This window comes from Mytilus californianus, unplaced genomic scaffold, assembly GCF_021869535.1.
Source record: "Mytilus californianus isolate M0D057914Y unplaced genomic scaffold, xbMytCali1.0.p SCAF_4, whole genome shotgun sequence".
Taxonomy (NCBI): domain Eukaryota; kingdom Metazoa; phylum Mollusca; class Bivalvia; order Mytilida; family Mytilidae; genus Mytilus; species Mytilus californianus.
Genome location: NW_026262690.1, coordinates 108,166,188 through 108,190,394, shown reverse-complemented (window position 1 = coordinate 108,190,394; position 24,207 = coordinate 108,166,188). Strand labels below are relative to the sequence as shown.

Genomic DNA, 24,207 nt, shown 5'->3' with positions numbered 1-24,207 from the left:
AATTTGTTTTGCACTTGTACGTTACATAGAGACCACAGATCAGTGAATGTGTTCATGCTTGGATTAATTACATAATAATATGGTATGAACTTTAATCCATTAAGAGCAGAATTATCTGCATTTTTACAGGTAAACAATACGCGAAACCCATCACCTATTCCCTAATAACATAACGTACAAATTCTTTTTTCTCGCGGAATTCCTACCCATCACCCAGTCCACTGTTGACAAGCGGATGATGGTAACTGAAGTTACCACGATCCCAATATGGCGGAGGGGAATCCCCGTAAGATCTTTCCCTCTTAATTTCTTTGTTTTTACATAAATGTGGCTAACATTACTCAGCCGTCGTTTGGTTAACATTTGCAATGAGTCTGTAAAATATTAACCTTAAACAGCTGTCCGTTACTGAGAAAATTGAACACAATAAAAATGCGATGATGATGGTACCTCCAAGATGGGATGGTGGTAACTGTCGATCAAAATAGTTAGGAGATGATGGTAACTTTTATATTACACGAGGTTTCTTTTCAAATATACAGTGTTTAACATCACTTCACATGAAATGAAACACAATAACCCATCTTAACTGAAACCACTATCTTGGAGTAAAGACCAAAACTAGCGCAAGAGACAAAAATGTGTCGGGGAAACAAATTAAAATGTTTTGTAAAATGTAACTGTCTTTAATGCAACAATTTCACAAACAGTGTTGTAATACCAACTAAAAAACTATATATGTTTCAACAAAGTATCAAATAGTTAAACAAATGAAAATTCAAAAGGGTAAGTCTCAAACAGATTTATATGCAATTCCTGTTTCTTGTCAAAATGAATAGATAGATATAGGAGTTTTATAAAAAAAAAAAAAAAAAAGAAAAAAAAAAAACATTTTACTTTGAGGTAATGAAGGAAAAATCAAAAGTTAAACATATTTCAAGAAATAATAGGCATAAGAGAATGCCTTCTTAGGGCATCACAATATGGGTTGGGGACTTTTTTGGGACTCCGAGATTAGGCGGTTTTAAGCTAGGAATTTCGGAATTGATCCTTTTGCATGGGATACGGGAATTCCTATTTCAAATTTCAGGATGTCGGGATTAAAATTTCTTTAAATTCGGGGCCTCTGGATTTCAAGCTTTTAAGTTTTGGATTTCGGGATCAGACCCCCTCTTTCCCTCCTCAATATAGTAGGTTTGGGAAACAGAAACAGGAAATAAACATATAATTGTGTTCAGCTTTAAAGTGAAACCAGAGAGGAACATCGATCTGTACCTGTATAGATAAAAAATCGAAGTAAGTATTGTTCCAAACAAAATTCAAGTTTAAATAAAGAACAGTGTACTCATAATCATTACAACTAATTGATTGTTCCATATAAAACTAAGACCTATATCATCAAAATTATATTTTACATATTGAATCCACTAGCATTTGGTAGATTCATGTAATGTGATCAGTCGAATATTTTACCGTTTGCTTCTTAAACCATAAAATTTGGTAAACTATTTCGAGCCCCGAGAATATTTTGGCAGAACTGCAGATGTATTTTATCAATATTCTGTTTATTTTCGAACCCAAAGCTACTGATGAATATGAGAATCTTGATGCGGTAACAGCATCGAAAAGTTTTTACTGAATATTAATAGATAATGATATATGTTTTATCCTTCTGTAGAGAGCAAGCATTGTTTTTGTGCTTGATAAAACAAATCCTTTTTAGCTGTACAAAATTACAGTTCTCATTATCCCTAAATAATTGATAGAATCTACTTCTATGACGTTCCCGTATAGATGAAAATCAAATTTTTGTCGTACCCTTAGTTTGCTAAAGACAACAATTTTTGTTTAGTCTATATTAACTTGGAGTTTCAATATCTAACAATATTGTTCAAAAACATCAAGTGCATGTTGCACTTCGTCTTTAACATTGAATAAAAAGGTAAAACATGCGACACCGAGGAACAAGTGATCAGTATGCTGGAGTCTAATATTGACAACAAATTTGTTGAATTTGGAGGTAGACTTTTTCAATAAATTGTCAGCATTCCTATGGAAACGAACTGTGCGCCTCTCTTTGTCGACCTCTTCTTATTTTCATATGAGTCGGAGTTCCTTCGGACACTTATCAAAAACAGAAAGATCAAAGAAGCCAGATCATTTAATTTCACAATCGAATTTATTGAAGTTGTTCGTTTCCATCAATCTGATTAAAATTCTGATCCATATCAACTCGCATGCTCGTACAGAGTATAACGAAATCAGAGAACTATATTTTAATTAAATTGTTCTTTCCATTTACAGTCCAAACTTTTCTATTTGGATTCCATTAATATATCCCGAAGAACTTGAAATTAAATAAACAACAGACACAGCTTCGTCTGTCTCATTTTAGACTTATACTTCGAATTTGACATACGCGGTCATCTCAGTACCAGAATCTATGACAAATGAGACGATTTTTATTTTGAAATTATCAATTTCCCCCATCTTAGTAGCAATATAAACTTCACCTGCATATATGGGATATACATTTCCCAACTCATTCGATATTCAAGAGTCAGCTGTTACTCAGACTTTGTAAAACGTCACCAGTGTCTGAGCAGAAATTGATGAACAAGAGTTATGTCACAGAGCGTCTCGTCCTTTTTCTAAAAAAAAAATCATCGGAAGGTACCAATACCTTGTTGATAAATATTCCGTATCGACTTCACACATGATACATGTACATGATGGTCTTAAAATATAGATTCTAGGTACTTACGTTTGAATGGTTTTACACTAGTCATTTTGGGGCCCTTTATAGCTTGCTGTTCGGTGTGAGCCAAGGCTCCGTGTTGAAGGCCGTACTTTGACCTATAATGGTTTACTTTTACAAATTGTGACTTGGATGGAGAGTTGTCTCATTGGCACTCATACCGCATCTTCTTATATCTACTTACGTTATTTATCATCTTAATTACGTGTTATAGAGTTCTTGTATTTGTCTTTGTATGTATATTGTTAACCTTTACTGTTTAGTCCATTTTTGATATATTTTTTTTTCTTTTTGCATGGCTCGGTACTTATACACCCCGCCATTTTGTGATGGTGATATGGTCATTTTTAGCTCACCTAGCCCTATGGGCCAAGTGAGCTTTTTTCATCACTTGGCGTCCGTCGTCGTCGTCGTCGTCCGTCGTCCGTTAACTTTTACAAAAATTTTCTCCTCTGAAACTACGTGGCAAATTTAACCAAACCTGGTAACAATCATTATTGGGGTATCTAGTTTAAAAAATGTGTCCGACGACCCCGTCTACCAACCAACATGAACATAGAACATAGGGGTAAAATGCAGTTTTTGGCTTATATCTCTGAAACTAAAGCATTTAGAGTAAATCTGACACGAGGTAAAAATGTTCATCAGGTTTAGATCTATCTGCCCTGGAATTTTCAGACGAATCAGACAACCCGTTGTTGGGTTGCTGCCCCTGAATGAGTAATTTTAAGGAAATTTTGACTTGAATATTACTATAGATAAAGATAAACTGTAAACAGCAATAATGTTCAGCAAAGTAAGGTCTACAAATAATTCTTCTCCTCTGAAACTCCTTTGCCAAATTTAATCACACTTGGCAACAATCATCATTGAGGTATCTAGTTTTAAAAATATGTCTGATGACCTCGCCTGCCAACCAAGATGGCCAACATGGCTAAAAATAGAACATAAGGGGTAAAATGCAAGTTTTTTCTATTATTTTGAAAACCATCATAAATAAAGGCAACAGTAGTATACCGCTGTTCAAAAGTCATAAATCGATTGAGAGAAAACAAATCCGGGTTACAAACTAAAACCGAGGGAAATACATCAACTATAAGAAGAAAACAAAGGAACAACAGAAACACTGAAGTGCAACAAAAACAAACGTCCACATACATAGAAACGACTAAAGTGAGAAACTCTGATAAGAGCAAAAATGTTCAGGATGTTGATGAGCTCTACCAATTGTCCATACTTGTCAAAACTGTCAGATGACTTCTTATATAGGATTTATTGCCCTTAAATGACAAATTTTACCATTTTTTTCATTTTTGCCTAATATCTTGAAAACTATACTAGATACAGAGATACTTTAAGATGATCAGCAAGACAAGTACTACTTATAGGTCAACATGGTCGAAATCGTCAATCGATTATTGCCCTTTAAAGACGATTTTCATTTTCTTTTATTTTTCGTTTTGTCATATATGATAGAAAATTATGATAGATAAAGATACACTTTAAATCACAAAAATGATCAGCAAGTCAAGATCTACTAACAAGTCATATTTTGCCGATATAGTTAAGTAGACTGTGACTCTTTATAGGAGTGATTGCCCTTAAATGAGGATTTTTTTTTATTCTCTTTTGTGTTATGAGCAAAAACTAAAGAAGATACAGAGAAACTAAACAGGCTAAATGATCAGCAATATGCCATTTTGTTTTTCTTTATTGACGTATTTGTTTGTTTTTATCGTGATTAAGATTATAACACAATGATGACTGCTGTACCCCAATTTTTGATTTTTTTTTTACCTATTATGTCTGTTTGTTTTGTTTTAACATTGTTGTCAATATAATGGAATTATATGTGACTGTCGTGCAAGTGAGAGGTTTAGCTAGCTATAAAACCAGGTTATATCCAATATTTTCTTCATAAGGAAATGCCTGTACCAAGTCAGGAATATGACAGTTGTTTTCCATTCGTTTGATGTGTTTGAGCTTTTGATTTTGCCATTTGATAATGGACTTTCCGTTTTTAATTTTCCTTGGAGTTCAGTATTTTTGTTATTTTGCTCTTTACTGCCAGACATAATAACCGTACATGTCATTTGCATACAAAATGACACAGATTTTACTTACTTATACTTGAAACAATTCTTAACATTTTTTATATGTGTTCTAAATCTTTAACATTCTTTTCCACAAAAAAGCTGTCTAAATCATTTAAAAATACAAAAAAAAAGTATTACATTTTCACCCTGCCTAACACCAACATCACAATTAAGGAAGGTTGATCATTGATTACCATATCGAATATATGTCTTTATATTTTGATATATATTTTAGATATTTGTAAAATGAATGTTCCAGAAATGTGAGATATTTGTAATTTTTGCCATAACCATGTTCTCCAAGAAGTGTCAAATGCTCACTTGAAATCCACAAAAGTGCAAAATAGTTTTTTGCCCATCGAAGAATAAAAATATACTGACGGACTGAGGTACAAAACAGAACTCAAAACATGCCCAATAGAATTGGTTGACCTTTCTGACAATCATTTTGGCGTTAGTTAAAGGCAGTCACTGGCTTCAACGGTGACACATCCATTGATAAGGGGAAAACCAGGGTTTCAGTGCTTGCCACATGATTTAAACATTAAAAATGACGTAATCAATTCAACTTTCGAACTGTAAAATGCTTTTAGACAATGAAGTAATGAATGAAATTTATGTGCATACTGTTGTTTAACTTGAAAATGGGAATTAAAAAGAATAATCTAGTGTTGCGTTTCTAAAGTCGGTCAGTATAAATAAAATTAACTGCAACACAAAAATATTATCGGTGTTTGATAACCCTTTTCTGAATCCTGATTTGAGACTCTGGTATAAGTTTAACTTAGCAACTATTTAATCTCTCATTTCTTATTGACGAAATTTAAGGTCTTTCCTAAACAAGTTTTATTTAATGTTTCACATATATAATTTGCTTGGTCCGTTTTGGAACATTTTTTAAAACTTTTCGTAGCAACTGATTGCAATAAAAATGTTGATTTCCTCTGCAAATTTGTTACATAAACTACAGGCTCTAAAGAGCTTGTGTCCCTCATCTAGGTCTATGTGTGCATTTTCATCAATGGACAAAAACAAACTAAAAATTGGTAAAACTCGTAATCAAAGACCTATAAAGCCAACAATGAGTCGACTTACAATTTCGGCCATTAGACTTATTTGTAGATCTAGTCTTGCAAATAATTTTTGCTATTTATCTATATATCTACATATCTTTTTCAAGTTAATAATAGGCAAACACAAAAAAAAAAAAACGGAAGAGAGACGAAAGATACCAAATGGATATTCAAAGTAAGTCGAAAACAAACTGACAATGTCATGGCAAAAAACAAAAACGACAAAAAGACAACATAGAAAACAATATTTTTAAATACTCTCAAAATGCCAGTTATATGGACTTTTTCAGGGTACTAGCGGCATAAAGAGATCATGGTTTGTCCGGCTATCTCCTCCTACAGTTTTTGAGCTACAGCTTTAATATTTTGTTGGTTGTTTGTACACATAATAGAAGTGCACATGTTCACAGGATTTTTTTCAAATATTCTCAAAATGCCAGGTATTTGGACTTAGTCATTTTTTTGTACTAAAAGTCAGAAAGATGGGGGGAGTTAGATATTCACAGAAACCGGTATTAGGACTCATCTCCGTCCAACTTGCTGTATAATTGAAAACATGGTTTGTACAGCACCACATTTAACTGTCCCTAATGCAATGAATAATATGTTGTGCTTTTGTCACATATTTAATCAATACTGGGAAGTTGAACTTGATGACCACTGGACATAGAGAGTTGAACTTGGTGACTACCAAAACTGGAAAGTGTTGAAACCTTTTGGCTGGACATTCAAAGTGTACACATTCAGAATCATTTGCTGTTACAAAATTTTGGAAATGATTTTAATTTAAGGAATATATCTCCCTCATGCAAACCTCTGATTTCTTGTCCGACTTTGGCTATACTTTTTCTCCTATTTGGTTTTATCAGATCTCCAATTTTGAATAAGTTTTGGGTTTTCGAATATATTTTGGCCTCGAGCATCACTAAAGAGACACTAATTGTCGAAATGCGCATCTGGTGCAGTAAATTTATATAACACAATTATAGATCGGGATCCCTTATTTGAACGAAATAGCTTGATAGTAGGCCAGATATCAGTTAACTTTGGTCCGTCAATACAGAGTTCCAAAAAAGGGGGAGGAGGGCATGCTGAAAAATAATGTGTACAAAATTGAAACAAAACTTGATTTGAACATTCTTACGAAAATCAAACCAATATCAATGGGCAGACAGAAGCCGTAATAAGAAAGGAGCTAACAAAACCATGATTAAAATTTAAAAAAAATGACTTAAAGAGCAATTCATCTGTAAAGATTCAACACTGAAAAGGTGCGGATCCAGGATTTAAAAAAGCGGAACTTGAAAGCCAACATTTGGAGTAATACTTGAAGGGGGATCGGGCCCCTTGTCTCCCCATAAATCCGCCTCTGCTAAGGAGTTATTTCAATAATCATCCAGGGTTAACCATGATTCTCTTGGAGAACATGTCCATCAGCGTAACAAATTGTTTCGTGCCTTCAAGGGGCATCGGACGTAAAAACAATATTATACACGTCACAGACGTTGTTAAGGAAGCAGTTATGTAAGGGAATGGGGGTCTTCAATAAATGAAATGATTAATGTTACGATTCCTTTATAAGAGATGTACACAACATATATTTACCAATAAGATATACATAAGGTATAAAAACATGTCTGGAAGAAAAAGACACAAGTATACAGGTAAGTTAATGCACATGCCATTTGATTTTTTTTATGTTATTTGTATCTTTGGTTTGCTGTCTCATGAAGGAATATCCAAAAATATCCCGTTTTGTACAATATAGCACACAGGGAATAGTAGGTCCAGTGACTAGTTGTAGAAACTGAACGAGAAAATACCAAAGATGTAGATGAAGTTTGGTCGACATATATTAATCAATATGTCATGAAATAGAAGTTCCTTCATAATAAATTTCCAAGTGGAAGAAATATTGTGTATTATTGTTTTCACTGGAACAAATATAACAGGATTTATTCCTTGCGGAATATATGGTATAGAATATTTTGTTCCAACAATCCTCACTCCTAAAAAAAATCAAATGATGTAAATTTGATACACCAGATGTGCATTTCGGTAAATTGCAGATCTTGAATTGTTTCTGTTCAATTCATTTAGAATTTGTATAGACTCGGATTTATTTAGAGTTTTAAAAATTTATAGTAAATATAACACCTGTTTATTGTTGAGGACTATGTAGCTCTATATCTGTCAATAATATCTTTTAGTTCATTTTCAAGTGGTTAGATTATTTTCTCATTGACGTATATCCCACATATTTATTAGTGGTGAACCGAAACTAGCCATAATTACTTTAATTTAGTCTACACCTTATTTAAATTATGCTAGTAGGTATACTGGCTCTGCGCAATGCAAGACAGGACAGAATTACAATACATCCAACAAAAAAACTAACTCTGTTGGTTCAAAAAAAAGGACTGATAACCATTAAGAACAATTTAAAGTGGGAAATTACACCAGAGGCATATATCAAGCCCACTACAACAAAACTAAACGTCTACAGTGGGATTGTTCCGAATAGAAAGTATTAAAAGGGGGGGGGGGTACGTGTCCGTGTCAATGAAATTAATTAAAAAAATTTAAAAGTTAAATGAATTTGAATGAAGGATAGCTGTTCTTAGTCCGCAGAACACTAGATGATCTTTCACCAATACTGGACTGCGAAATACCACGGAGATCTGAATGATATAGTTTACAAAACAATCTACCCGGCAAACAAATCAGTATTGGACTTCGCACCTTAGTCCTAGCATGAAGGCTTTGTGATGTTTATTATATAGCTTTATATTAGCTTCAGCCTCTCTGGGGTGTATGTATCTGGCTAAATGTGCTAGGTCATGATTGTGTATTCATGATTGATGCTGGAACTATATATAATAAGAGACATCATATTACAATACAGAAATTATACCATGGTATCTGCGTTAACTAAACTATCTATCTTCGTATTTCAACACTCAGTCACAACTTTGACTATTACTTGCCGTTGCATGCGTGGCTTATTTACAATTTAAAAGAAATAAACTTTTCAGTTATATTATGTTACATTGGTGAACAGAAAAAAAATAAAAAATATAACAGTGATTTAATTAAAAAAATTTGTGGATTTTTATCCTATGAATATTTCTTGGTAAAACTATGTACATGTTATGCAGTGTTTAGAATATTTGCGAAAGAGCAGATATAGAAATCTGCTCTTTGAAGCCGTCAACTGTTGTACAAAGGATTGCTGAAGTTGGAAGTAGGTTCCATTGTACTCTTGTGTGCGGATAAGATGAGAATTTGTAAGAATCTTTATTGGTTTGAATTTGTTTATAGTGGCTGGTATGCTTATGTCTTGTTCTGCTGTCTGATTCAATGAGAAGATCTTTAGGGTAGATTGCTAAATGTTGGTGTATAATTTTATAGAAAACCACTAGTCTTGTTTGTAATCGTCTCAACTGTAATGTAGGCCACTGTATGTGTTCAAGCATATTTGAGACAGAGCTGGTATTGTGGTATCTATTACATGTATAGCGGCAGCTCTTTGTTGGACCATCTCAATTTGATTGTTTTGGTTTTTGTTGTGAGGGTCCCCCAGACACAAGAGCTGTACTCAAGCTTAGGTCTAACTAACGACATGTATGCCCTTTCTTTCATTTGTTTGGATGATACTTTTAGGTTACGTTTTAGAAAATTTAGCTGTCGATTTGCATTTGCTGTTATACTATCTACATGTTTATTCCATTTGAGATCTGATTGAATGGTTATGCTTAAATATTTTGTAGCTGTTTTAGTTTGAAGAATGTGACCGTGAAGGATGCAGTCATGGTTGACTGGTTTCATTTTTTTTGGGTGTAATTCTTAGTATGGAGCATTTGTCTGGATGGAATGACATTAACCAGTCTTTTTCCCATTGTGCCGCTGAATCTAAGTCCTGTTGTAATTTGGATGCATCATCTTTGTTTTTGATGTTTCTATAGATGATGCTGTCATCGGCAAATAACCTTAAGATGCTATGCTGTAAGTATTCCGGGAAATCGTTTATGTAAATGTGGAATAAAATTGGGCTAAGGACGGTGCCCTGTGGCACTCCAGATGTTACCTCGATTTTTTCTGATTGTTCTCCATCTAGCATGACTGTCTGTGTACGTTGATGTAAAAAATCACCAATCCATTCCAAGGTATTATTGTCTATTCCATAGTATTGTAATTTATTTTGTAAAGTATACATGTAAGTGAAATTGGTCTGTAACTTATGGCATTGTGTTTGTCTCCTTTTTTGAATGCAGTTCAGACGATTGCATGTTTCCAGTCTGTAGGTATTTTATGAGTGTTAATAGACTTTTGGAAGATGAGTGTGATGATAGGACTAAGATGACCTTTCATTTCCTTTAATACCTTTCCACATAGTTCATCAGGGCCTGTGGCTTTATTTGTATTACTGTTATGCAGTAATTTGTTGACGCACTTTTCTGATATTTTAATTACATTCATGTGTGCATGTGATGATGACTTTTTTTTACTGGTATTGGGTTTGCAAATGATTTAGTGGTGAATGCATTTTGGAATTGCTCGTTGTGGATTTTTGCCTTATTTTTGGTGTTTGTTATGAGCAATCCATCTTTTTTCAGTGCAGCTACACCAGTCTGAGAATGATAATTTCTCATGCCGTTGATATATGAGAACAGGTTTTTAGGTGACGGTGTACTTTTTGTTGGTGCTACCAAGTTCTTCAATTGGAAGGTCTATGATCATGTTTTCAATGTAATGCCAATAAGCCGAGCGCATGTCTGCCTGCAATGTTCTTTTCATATGTTTGTATTTAATTTGCAGTTGTTGATTTTTTTGATTTTTTATGCAGACGTTTTGTTATGTAAATTTTTATTCTGTGATCCAAGGCAATTTCATTTTGTGTGTTATTTGATTTTGTGGTATGATAGTACTGATGGTTTTTATAAGGTCTTCTTTGAAAGTCAGCCATAGTTCATTGGTGTTACTTTTATCATATATTGTTTTGATCTTTTCTTCTAGTACTTGTATGTCTAATTTAATGTTTTCCCAGTTTGCTTTTTTGAATTGATGGATTTTTCTTGTTTGATTTTTGTTTCTTTTCAGTGATGTTGTACATTCAGTGAATACGATGTCGTGATCTGCATTCAGGCCCAATAGGTAGCATTAATTCCATTTATTTTTGATGTTTGGTGCATTTGTTAAGATGAGATCTAGTATTCTTTCACCTCTTGTTGGTTTGTTTACTATTTGATCCAGAGAGTGGTCATTTATTATGTCAATAAGAATTTGATGTTGTCACAAGTTATTATCTGGCTTTCCAGGAATTACTGATGGTATTTGCCAGACTATATGACCAAGGTTGAAATCTCCCCCTACAATTATAGTAGCTTTTGAGTTCCCTTTTGTACGGCTTAGATGTATATTAAGTTCTTCAAGTGGAGAAGAGGTCGGAGAACGGTCCAACCCGTGTCTGAAGGTGGTCTGTAGAAGCATAGATATAATAGCCATTATATCTATGGTAGAAGCAACAATGAATTTTAAGTTTTCTATTCTATGTAGATTTAAAACGTCACTCCTTTTTACAGTTTAAAAAATGGGTCGATATAGAATCTTTAATATAAACCGCACAAGTATAACTTAGTGTTCCTTATTGAAGATCTATTGAAAGGTTCTAAGGATTTCTAAGGTTAGTGACATTATTCGGTTAACACGGAATTTTAAATCCGTAATCGACCTGTGTGTTATTATCATCAAGGACGAAAACCCGAGTACATGCATGGCAAAGGAGTGATTGATAAGTGATTGCTTTGTTTATTAAACTTTCCGGCACACTGCCAATGTTTTCAAAATAAGAACACGTTAGTTGGAATGTGAGAGAAAACTAAAAAAAATCATCACAAAGTGCCGAAGTCTACGAAAATATATAACCATGCGATAAAACTTGTTTTAAAGTGAAACTAACATTTAAAAGTCACATTTATTCAATTTTATTCACAGCAAAACGTTAATTTAATTTTTTGAAATAGTACCACGTATATTAAAGAATTCTGCAATAAGGCAGCCCAATAGTGAAACACTACATGTACATGTAATCATTGGTAATATTGGTGAAGATATCCTATTTTTAATCCTAGAGGTCAAGGTTAAAGCTTATTGGGTTTTTTGAACCTTAGTAGTATTATGATAAGTATTTTTAGAATGGATGTCAAGTCACTTGTGGTATTTACTTTGTTTGAGAAAGATGTTTTCGAAAATGCAGTGCAGACTTTGTATATTGGGGAGACTTGTAAACCAGAGAACTGTTAGTGTTAGTACCAGGTCATCAATTACATGTACTGGTGCAAGTTTAAGTAATTCCTGTGAAACTGAAAAAGATAATTTATTAGATAACCACAAATGTTATAATCAAAGACAAAAAATGGAAGAAAGAAAATCAAACATTGAAAATTTTGACTCAAGTGGTTCCGAGGATAAGGGAATGCAGAAAAAGTGTACTGGCAAAAAATACACTAATGTATTAGATGATCCGGCCATTATGCAAGTTGGGAGTACAATGAAATCTTGTACACATGAAGTACAAGAGGAAATATTTCAGTATAAAAAGGATCGTTATTATCGAAGATCAATTCCATTTTCATCAGGGTTATTGGAAAATAGCTTTCATGCAACTGTATCTCAAAAAAGAAAAGTGCATTTGTCTGGAGAATCTAATTTTAAAGTAGCTCGAACTAAAACTGAAGAAATACTTGAACTTGCTGAGGAGATAAAATGTCCAAACAAGGTTGAACAAATAGGTACATGTTTATTTAGTTGATTTTATTACATGCATGACATATACATGTACATTTTTGTACATGTACATGTAGAGAGTGTAAAATGTACAAATGTATTATTTAACTGTAAAATGAAAAGGTTTTATTTAAAAGACATAATATGTTATAGTATATAAAGCCGTAATATATATTTATCTAATTAGGTTAACACAAAGTCACAGGTTGAACAAGTTGAATAATTTTCTTTGAACAGAATTTTTTTAAAACAAATTCCATGTAATTCATGATATGAAAACACCTTTAAGGTGTCATACCACCAAACATAGTATGTCACATCCAGTTTCATGTTAAAAAAGGTAAAAAAATGTTTAAAATACAAAAAAAGTAATCGAGCAAATTCTTAATAACACAAAGTAATTTTATAGAACAAAAACAGTAAAAATAAGAAGACACACCACACCTCATTTAATATATATATGTATATAATTGTATATATATTGATAATTGTGTTTTATTTTTTTTCCTATTGTGAAATTCAAAACTGCTCAGATATTCTTATCTGAACGACTTTGATCTGATAATATACAGCCAGGGACAGTATTTCTATTTTAATATGTATGAATGTGCCAACTATGACTTATTATTTGACCCATATTTATTAATTTGTGTAAAAACTGAGACATACATGTATAAAATGTTATTGAATGGTTAACATGGTTAAACCATCTCTATTTCATATAATATGCTATCACTTTCTGTCCAAATGATACTAATTTATATTATTCTACAGTATAACAAGCTTAAAAACTTTCATCCACAGGCTCAGCTCAGCGAATACATTCTTCTTATACCCATCATATATACAAAATGTACATAGTGCAATTTTCACAGAAAAATAAATCAATAAACATATGGTGCATGTCTCCATTGTCAAAGTGTTTTTCTAGAATTTTTAATGATGTCTAGCACACATCCATTAATCTATCGGCTGTTTCCTTAGAACTTATGACAACTTTTAATTTCTTCGTTTATTTCTGTAATTGCGAGAAACAACAGAGAATGACAATATGGCTGTGTGCCACACACTGTTGTTTTAATAACATGCCATGTTTCATGTTAATTATCCTGCCATAAAATGCCACATGGCATTGCAGATGAAATATTTGAAGTCGGGTTATACATTTTGTAGTTGTTCCTGTCATTATAATACTTCCATGGTTTTAACAATATGTTGAATGTTTGTTACACCTTATTCAACTTTTGGTAAAATTCAGTACACTGTTATAATGTCAATGAACATTGATGAATGTCAATATATCTACATTTCTGTACCTTTATCATGTTTATTGTCTGCATGAGTTCTATAAATCTTCAAAAATGTATTATTGAAAATCAAATTTTCATGATTTCAATTACATTTATTCTGGATTGTTATTCATGTTATTTGTCTTTACATTGTGTAAAACAAATCATTGAGCTTCCAGAATGTGACAACAGCATAAATTGTTTGCTAAAAGTATAATATTTCAAAAGGTAGAAGACCTGGATGCATCATACATTTTTGTCATACATTGTGTGTTCCTTGGTTACAGATGTCCAGCATGCCCATGGTAGGGTAGGGCAAAACTTTTTAATCTCCCCCTATTTGTCAATGTGATAGAAACTCAACAACAAAAATAACCATAAGACATCTGAAGGGCAACACACAGAGTGAAACAACAGACTAGCATCCACACCTACCCTAAACAGCCCTAGTCTACAAAAGCCTAGAATAAATTACATGAATTATAAATATAAAAAAATTCAAATAAAATTTTTAATTAAGTACAAATGTGTATTACATTTACATTATAAGCAACACATCATGCTCTTTATTCTCCTGTGAAACTATCCATATATAGCTATCAGATCATCTACTCACACACATACATGTGTATTGTTGTTAGAGGTGAGTCTTATTGGAATAACCCATGACTATTATATTACAGATGTAGAGTATGGTGTTAACAGACAGTGGGAACTGACCAGATTAGGTATAGAACAACTACAAAGACCAAGGCCGGGATTTGAATTCACGATAATGTCGTACAATATCCTGGCTCAGAATTTATTGGAGGACAATAAATATCTATACAGAGAATCACCACAACAAGTTCTAGACTGGAATTACAGATCTGAAAAACTCCTGCAAGAAATTCAAGCTCTAAATGCTGAGGTATTGATGATGAATTTTATGATGTGAAATGAGCATTATATTGCTGCATACTATATCTAAATATGAATAAGAAGAGGAATATGAATACTTTATTAAAATCCAATTTAACAAATGTTTAAGGGCCTGTTTCTGAGCATACATATTTATGCAGTATTAATTTAGCATTCAGTAAGTTTAAGATATATTACATTGAAAATAAATGAATAAAGAACTATGCTCCATACAACATGTACAAGAAGTTGTATCAAAAATAAACAGAAATTTAACCCTTTTAATACATACTACATAAACTTCATGTATCTCTAGACACTAGACATCTAGAGGTTAGCTTATGATGTAATCTTCAACAATAGACAAGCCTTTAGCTTGTTTAAGAAATAATTCATGGCAGCCGTAGATTTGTTTTCATTTAACCATGGGTTGTTTTTAATAGATTATTTTATGCTGTGCAATAATAAATTAAAAAAATCACATTTTTCACCTAAAAATGTTCTTTTTATCTAGTTTTATTACATTCTGACGACTAAAAACGTCCAGTATTTACATTTGACGCCGGAAGTATACATAAGAAGTCACCTTGTTCAGTTGCCAAAGAGGATTTAACATCATTTCCCGGAATTTCGTTTTTATGAAATTTTAATCCAAAATAATAACTGAAATGGACTGATTTGTTTATTTTACATTAGAAAAAAGATAACTGTATTGTTTTTGAAGCTTGGTCTACGTAAAACGTGGGTTTTACTGTCGCAATTTACCTAGTTATATAAATAAGGTGGGCGTAATGCAGAACAGCCAATTTTGTGTCTTTTTTTAAAATGTGTTTGCACTAAAAGTAGATATACAGTGATTATACTGGTTGACGATATATACATGTAGGTTGCCATATTAGAATTATGATTGAAATCTGTATTCAGCTGGTATTGACAACACCAAATTCTTTAAAAGGACAAAAAACACTAAAATGCATGTAACACTAAAAATTATTTTAGTTATTGTTCATTTTCATGACTTTTCTCAACACAGCACTTTCTCTCGTAGATAAGTATGTTCGTTAAAATTGTAGCACAGGAAATACTGGTTATATATATAGACATGATAGAGTACACTGTAAATGGTGATTTGTATTAGTCAATTTGATAAACTCTGAAATTATTTAGTTTTATTTTATTTTTGTCGAGCCTGCGACTTTTGTCGCAGAAAGCTCGACATAGGGATAGTGATCCGGCGGCGGCTACGGTGGCGGCAGCGTTAGCTAACTTCTTAAAAGCTTTATATTTTATATGGGAACCTTACAAAACAGACCAAAATTCATCTTTTATTTTGTATTTGAATGTTTAAAAATTAATCAAATTCTAATACATGTACATGTATGCATGAACTTGCATAAGGTCGATTTCTATCGGATGCAGCTCATATTATGTAATGTGATTATATAGGATGATCATTTGTTTTTTAAAAAACAAATGATCATCTTATATGATCACATTACATGTGCAGCTTTGCTGGATTTTATTAGTTCAACCTGTATACAATGGGAGTGGGCACATAGAGCATGCAGAGGGTCTGAATAGGGGTCTCCATTTCTCCATTCTTGTTTTTTTGCCCTTTATTCTCTTTTTTTTTATATTTGATGACCCCATTATTTGCTATTCTTCATTTTTTTTTTGCCTATATTTCTCTAATCTTTATTTTTGGGGGTCCTTTATTCTCTGTTTTTTTTCACCCATTTAAATGATTTTCCTCTTCTTTAAAACAAATAGAATAGAAAAAAAACAAAAAATCTTATAGTAGTGAATAAAAGAAGTCATGGATAAATACACAATGAGACAGCAACCAAAAAATATAACAAAATAATATTTGTTTTGAGATTATCCCCAATGACCATTATAGGAATGACATATTCAATGTTTTGAAATTTTCTGACATTGCTGAAGTGTTACAGTGTTTGGTGTACGTACTATTCCTGAAAAACAAGGCATTATTTTTTAAATTAAAAGTATCGTTGTCGGGGGAGGGGGTTAGAGATTTCTAAAGACTCAAAAAGTCAGTTAAAAAAATTAGTTTGTGGCAGAATCCAAAATGTGCCATCCACTTCATTTGACCATTTTTTTTTTATACATTACTGTAAATTCAGAAATTAGTGCATGCATTTACTCATCATGTTCATTTATTATTGCGATTATTAAAGAATGGACAAAAATGTGAGATTGATAATTGTGATTTCAGGAAAAGTTGCATAGACATGATAGAGATATATGTACATTGTATTAGATATCAGAATGTGAGTTCCTATTATTGGGAATCACATTATTCACATTTATAAAAACTGACAAATAATTTCTGAATTTACTGTGAGTATGTGAATCAAAGGGGATATGGTACACATACAACAACCCATCAATAGGTATTTCATCATATTTTCATTAATGGCATTTAATATTACAATCTCAATACTTTACTTTTAGATATTATGTTTACAAGAAGTACATAACCAGCATTACACAGAATTCTTGGAACCTAAACTGAAACAGCTTGGTAAGATATAAAGTCAGGAGCCTGTAATTCAGTTGTTATCGTTTGTTGTAGTATATCATATTTGTTTTTCGTACATTATTTTGTACATAAATCAGGCCGTTAGTTTTCTCCTTTGAATACTTTCGGGGCCTTTTATAGCTAACTATGTGTCAATGATATTTGGCATGCAGTTGTATTAGCATTGGCAGATCTCATTTCCATGGAGATTATTTGGCCCTACCCCCTCAGTCATGGTCTATTGACTTTGAAACTTTTGCTTACATGTAGTTTATATGTATTAGTTTGTGATTAGGTCAGTTAATGGGAAACCACTAGTGGTAGGTCAATGATATTTGGTATGCAGTTGTATAAGCATTCACATATCTCATTACCTTGGAGATTATTTGGCTCTGCCCCTCAGTCATGGTCATTGACTTTGAAACTTTTGCCTAGTTTACATGTATTAGTTTGTGATTAGGTTAGTTCAAGGGGAACCATTAGTGGTAGGCCAATGTTAATTGATGTTCAGTTGTATAAGCATTAGCACATCTCATTTCAATGGAGAATATTTGGCCCCGCCCCCTCAGTCATGGTCTATTTACTTTGAAACTTTTGCTTAGTTTACATGTATAAGTTTGTGATTAGATCAGTTTAAGATGAACTGCTAATGTTAAGTCAATGATATTTGGTATGCAAATTTATTGGCATTTGCAAGTATCGTTTCCATGGAGATTATATAGCCCCACCCCCTCATCATGGTTCATTGACTTTGAAACTTTTACATAGTTTACAAGTTAATGTTTGTGTTTAGGTTTGTTTAAAGGGAATGACTTATGATAAGTCAATGGTATTTGGTATGTAGTTGTATTAGCATTGGCACATCTCATTCCATGGAGATTGTTTAGCCATGTACCTTCAGTCATGGTTCATCGACTTTGAATATTTGCATAACTTACATGTTAAAGTATTGCTATATTAATTTCAACATTTGCATTATCAAAATTACAAAAAGGCGAGACATATCTCTGTGATAACAGTTTATTTATTTTTAGGTTACAATGGTGTGTATGTCAAAAGAACTGGTAACAAATTAGACGGCTGTGCAACATTTTACAAACGAGAAAAGTTTACTCTGGAACAGAGTGTTTCGGTGCCTTACTATAAATCTAATTACAGTCTGTTGGACAGAGACAATGTTGGTCTTATTGTTAAACTTAGACCCCATAAACATCCATATTCAGAGGAAGATTCTATTTGCGTAGCTAATACCCATTTATTATTTAATCCAAGGAGAGGGGACGTTAAACTTGGCCAGGCCATGTGTCTTCTAGCAGAAATCGATAAAGTTGCTAAAACCAGTAGAAATCGTCATTGTCAGGTTCTCATGTGTGGGGATTTTAATGCCACACCTTTTAGTGACTTATATAAGTTCATGGTTCAAGGGTTCTTGAGGTATGAAGGATTACTTACGAGGACTATTTCTGGCCAGAGAGAAGGGCAATATGGCAAAGACAGATATTTATCAAGAGATTTTTTCCCGTCAGACGTAAACATTTCGGACCAGTGTCAACATATAGAAACTGAAAACAAACATGTTTCTAGGAGATCTCATAATCAGGAGAACTTTGGACATAGGAGCTATCCAGCTGTGTCACAGTCTTCTGGTTGTATATGGCATAAGTTAAATTTAGTATCAACATATCGCCACACTATAGAAAGACTGGGACATTATGAACGTGAAGTCACAACACAACACAGTGCAGATGCTTGTACAGTGGACTATATATTTTACAGCGTCCAACACAGGAACGTGCATACGAGACGAAACAAGCACACGACCAGCAATATTATGGAGGACAAACTCAGACTGTTAGGTCGCTGGGGCCTCATGTCATCCAGAGAAATTCAAGAACTTGGAAATTTGCCAAATCAGTATAATCCCTCCGATCATTTACCTTTACTAGTTAAAATGATCCTTATTTAATTTTTGAAGGGTGCTAGTGATTTAACATAAAATTTGATTTTTTTCTTATTGCAGAATCCTGTTTCTACATCAACTATCACTTTCATTTAGTGTGTACAGTATATTTCCTTACTATTTTGACTAAGATGTATTTTGAATAATTTTGAATTCATGTACATGCATTTCAAACTTTCATAATATGTGTTGCTGTGTATGTAATTATTTTCCATTTATCTGGGTTTGTAAAGATGCAGAATTGTACAGATGTATATAAGTGGGATGATCGATGATAAGAGGGTGAACATTTTATGTCATTTTTATAAATTCCAAACAGAAATGGTGTTAGAACTTAGAACATCCAAATTGCAAATAAATAAGCTATTCTGATCACTAGTAGTAATGGGATGAAAATTCTACTATAGTGATTTTTTTATATTTGCCTGAAAATAGTTTGCTGTCCATTTCAGTATTATTCATGTTTCTTCCACTTGTCATACATGCATGTGATGATCCTTCACTTCAAATATGATATTTTTTTGGATATTGAAGTACATGTATTATTGTATAAGAACATGTTTTGTTCAATGTTCATGAGTAATCTTTATAGCTATTAGTCTATAAATGTGACTTTTATGAGAAGAAAAATCATGCAAATATAAATAGTTGCAAATATGTCAAACTTTGATCTACTCAACATTGATTTTTTTTTTAAATTGTGCTGTAAAGGCATGAATGGGCTAACCATGGTAGAATGAAATATCGCAGAAATGTTTGCATTGTTTTTATTATTGTGAAATATGGAAATATAAGCGAGGTATCCTATTCATTAGAATTCACAAATTAATTCTAATAGCAGCTATAGCATTATTTTATTGCAGAATTTCCTCAAGTTGCATTTAATTTCTTTTTTTGTAATTTCTCAATAATTGCATGCAACAATATACATACATAACATGTATAAACCTGTTTAAAATTTATTTCATTAAATAAATCAAGACATGTTAATATTAGGAATAACTTTAGAAAATTGGTATTCAAGAGGATTTAAATGCCTATAAATCCTAATTATGATATTTAAACTCTTATGATATGTCTGAAGTCAATTAATGTAATAATAACAGTCACTTCTTATCATGTAACTTACAAATTAACAATGATTAAGGACATTTGGATAATATACATACATGTATATAATATTTTCAGTACTGCAAGGGAAGATTATCCTTTAAACATGTTAAATGGAAAATTCATTTGCAACTAGTCTAGACTAGGGGATTTAGAAATTACACAATGTAGCAAAGGCTGGCATGATGGAAGCTCATCAAAGGTTAAGACCATATTGTGACCTTTTATACATTGTGTTCTTGTGTCTTTAAATTGATCGATTGTAAAGTGCAATAATGTGTCCCCTACATTACTTTTATTGGATTTTCAAATGTGCAAGTACCAACGAGTGAGGTGAAAACCATTGTTAAATGTCCAATTTTTATACATCCGCAAAAATTTATATTGGTATGACGTTGGCGTTGTCGTTGTCGTCGTCGACGTCGTCGTCCGAAGATACATTGGTTTTCTCACTATAACTTTAGTTTAAGCATTTTAAATTAAATGGATCTCTATGAAATTTTACCATAAGGTTCAATACCACAAAAGGAAGGTTGGGATTGATTTTGGGGGTTATGGTACCAACAGTTAAGGAATAAGGGGCCAAAAATAAGCATTTTTGTAACTTCCAGACATAACTTGTGTGTTAGTGTATGGATCTCTCTGACATTGTACCACAAGGTTCCATATCACAAAGGGAATGCTGGGATTGATTTTGGGGGTAATTGCCTCAAAATTTTAGGAATTAGGGGCCAAAAACAAGCATTTTTCTAGTTTCATGACAATAACTTGTGTGGAAGTGTATGGATCTTTCTGAAATTGTACTACAAGGTTCCATATCACAAAGGGAAAGCTGGAATGGAGTTTGGGGGTAGTTGTCCAAAACGTTTAGGAATAAGGGGCCAAAAAAGGACCAAAAATAAGCATTTTTCTAGTTTCCAGACAATAACTTGTGTTCAAGTGTATGGATCTCTCTGAAATTGTACTGCAAGGTACCATACCACAAAGGGAAGGCTTGGATTGATTTTTGGGGAAATTGCCTCAAAATTTTAGGAATAAGGGGCCAAAAAAAAAGGAAAAAAACAAGCATTTTTTTAGTTTCACGACAATAACTTGTGTTTAAGTGTATGAATCTTTATGAAATTGTACTACAAGGTTCCATATGACAAAGGGAAAGCTGGGTGTGAGTTTGGGGGTAATTGCCCTAAACGTTTAGGAATTTGGGGCCAAAAAACAAGCATTTTTCTAGTTTCCAGACAATAACTTGTGTTCAAGTGTATGGATCTCTCTGAAATTGTACTGCAAGGTACCATACCACAAAGGGAAGGCTGGGATTGAATTTTAAGGGAAGGCTGGGATTGAGTTTGGGTGTGATGAATCATAAGGGGTTTCAAAAAATTGGGGAGGGGGATTTTTTTTTCCTTTTTTTCCTTTTTTTTTTTTTTTTTAATTTTCCATTTTAAATTGGTTATTTCTGATTTATATATAAAAGCAAATAATAATTATATGGTTTGAATTGGTTAATTAAAATTTTTTTAAGTTCTTAGACCACATTCATTCTGTGTCAGAAACCTATGCTGTGTCAAATATTTAATCACAATCCAAATTCAGTGCTGTATCAAGCTTGTGTCCATACTTGCCCCAACTGTTCAGGGTTCGACCTCTGCGGTCATATCAAGCTGCGCCCAGCGGAGCATTTTATTTTACTTTAATGTATAATTATAATTTAAAGTATCTCCCATTTTGACTAGAATTCTTTAAAATTGCTCTCAGATGTCTAAGTTGTGTACTAAGAGCATTGAAGATTGGAGGTAAATTATAATTTTGAAATGGTGTTTTTTCAATCATGCATCACTTGCAAAATATATATGTAGAGAGTGTCAGAGAAAATGCCATCCTTTTTCTGAAATGGTGTTCTTTCAACCTTATGAAATATAATATTGTATATGTACATAATATGACAAAAGTTTTTGAGATTATAATTTTTGTATAACTTTTGAATAAAATCATGTAGAGATTATACTTTTAGAAGGTTATATGTATATTGATATATTAGTATTACTGAAAGCAAATCATGGGCATTATTGATTGAATTCTATTACATTAAAACTCATATGTTAAATAATTTTCTTGCAATTGGTTATAAATTTTGTTTAAAGAATTTACCTGTTGCTATTTTAACCTTTCTAAAGGTATTAAGATATGTGAAACAGCTTAATTCATGTGATTTTTACTCTAAATGGGTCAATATGCACACATTCATTTCAGGTAGACCATGTAGGCCATAATTGTAACATTTTCTTCAATTTCTTTGTCCATAGCAAACTTAAAAATGACATCTTGTTTTGAATCTAAGACAAGTCACATGGTTTGATTTTTGGGGGTACCATATGAGGTAAAATTTAAGGCAATTTAGCATACCCAGAAAATCTTCTTTTAGTGAAAAATATCAATTTAACCAAATGGAGTTCTTTGAGAATTAAGTTCTTTGCAAACTTTTAAAAACTCCATAGGTTTTTTATCATTATTCTATGGTCCTCTGGCCTCTGCACTATAGAACAGCCCACATGGTAAAGTTCAGTCAATTCTTGACAATAGCAGCCAGGATGCCCAATATCATGCCAGAGATTATGTTTACATGTTATTATTGTGTTCCTCACTTCAAGGCCCATTTAGGGCATTGACCAAGACCTCCTAAATTCACCAGGGCAATTTAGGATTCAACACCTGCATGACCTGATGTTAGTTAAAACTCTTCTTTGTTAATTGATAATCATGATACTGTAAATTCAGAAATAATTGCTAGGTTTTTATTAATGTGAATAATGCAACTTGGTGATTATCGCAATAATAAGATGTCACATTCTTATTATCTGATACATACATCTGTCTGCAGATTTTCTTGAAATTGCAGTTATTAATCCTGCACTTTTATCACTTCTTCAAAAATCACAAAAATAAATGCACGCAATAATTTCTGAATTTACAGTAATAGAATTGACCAATTGCAAGAAATTTTGTTGATTTTGGTTTTATTTTTACAAGTACAATGTTGTTAATTCTTATAAAACAAACGAATTTATGGTACAAATGTTATGGTATCAACATAATGAATTCTTACTTTTGTTTCATTACTGGTTTTTCCAATGTAAATAAAATATTTTTTAATTCATGCATTTGTTGGCAGCAGTTGGAATAAATTTTCATGTTTATTTTTGTTGTTTATATATTTATATAATTGTCTGAAAAACAGGAGCCATTTGTATTGCCATCCATATGCCTACCAGTGATACCGAATGTATGATCCATTCATGAATTTCTAAGGGAACTGCAGTTGTAATCCATATTTGTTGAAGATTTTTAGCAAAAATCAAGCAGTTGATTTTTTCTTTTGAATTGTTTCTAATTTTGTCATGTTAGAGCCTTTTACAGCTGATTATACGCTAAATGTTATGCTCATTGTTAAAGGCTGTAAAGGGATCTATAGATGTTTACATGCTCATCCTGTTGTCTTTGATGGATAGTTGTCTCATTTGCAACCATTATACATCTCCTTATTTTTAAAACTAGGGGTGATAGAAAATTATCCAAAATTCTATCTTGTGATCTGTAAAGAGAAAAGGCCATTTCTAACATAATAGAAAAAAACAAAAGATATGGGGTATCTATCCATGACACAAAATCAGTACATGCTCAGCAAAAAACATGTGTCAC

At 32.5% G+C, this 24,207-nt stretch overlaps 1 protein-coding gene across 2 annotated transcripts; it reads left to right on the top strand.

Moving 5' to 3' along the window:
- Positions 1-11,685: 11,685 nt before the first annotated feature.
- LOC127739059 (protein angel homolog 2-like) lies at positions 11,686-23,705 on the top strand. Of its 2 annotated transcripts, XR_008000261.1 has the most exons (5): positions 11,686-12,718; positions 14,686-14,912; positions 17,378-17,447; positions 18,479-21,324; positions 21,649-23,705. XR_008000261.1 is itself a non-coding variant. In XM_052250630.1 (4 exons), exons 1-4 carry the CDS (start codon positions 12,127-12,129, stop codon positions 19,408-19,410), a joined length of 1,821 nt encoding a protein of 606 aa, XP_052106590.1. In that variant the 5' UTR covers positions 11,686-12,126; the 3' UTR covers positions 19,411-23,705. The 2 variants fall into 2 exon arrangements, 1 of the variants encoding a protein (XP_052106590.1); XM_052250630.1 differs by having other exon boundaries at positions 18,479-23,705.
- Positions 23,706-24,207: the final 502 nt, after the last annotated feature.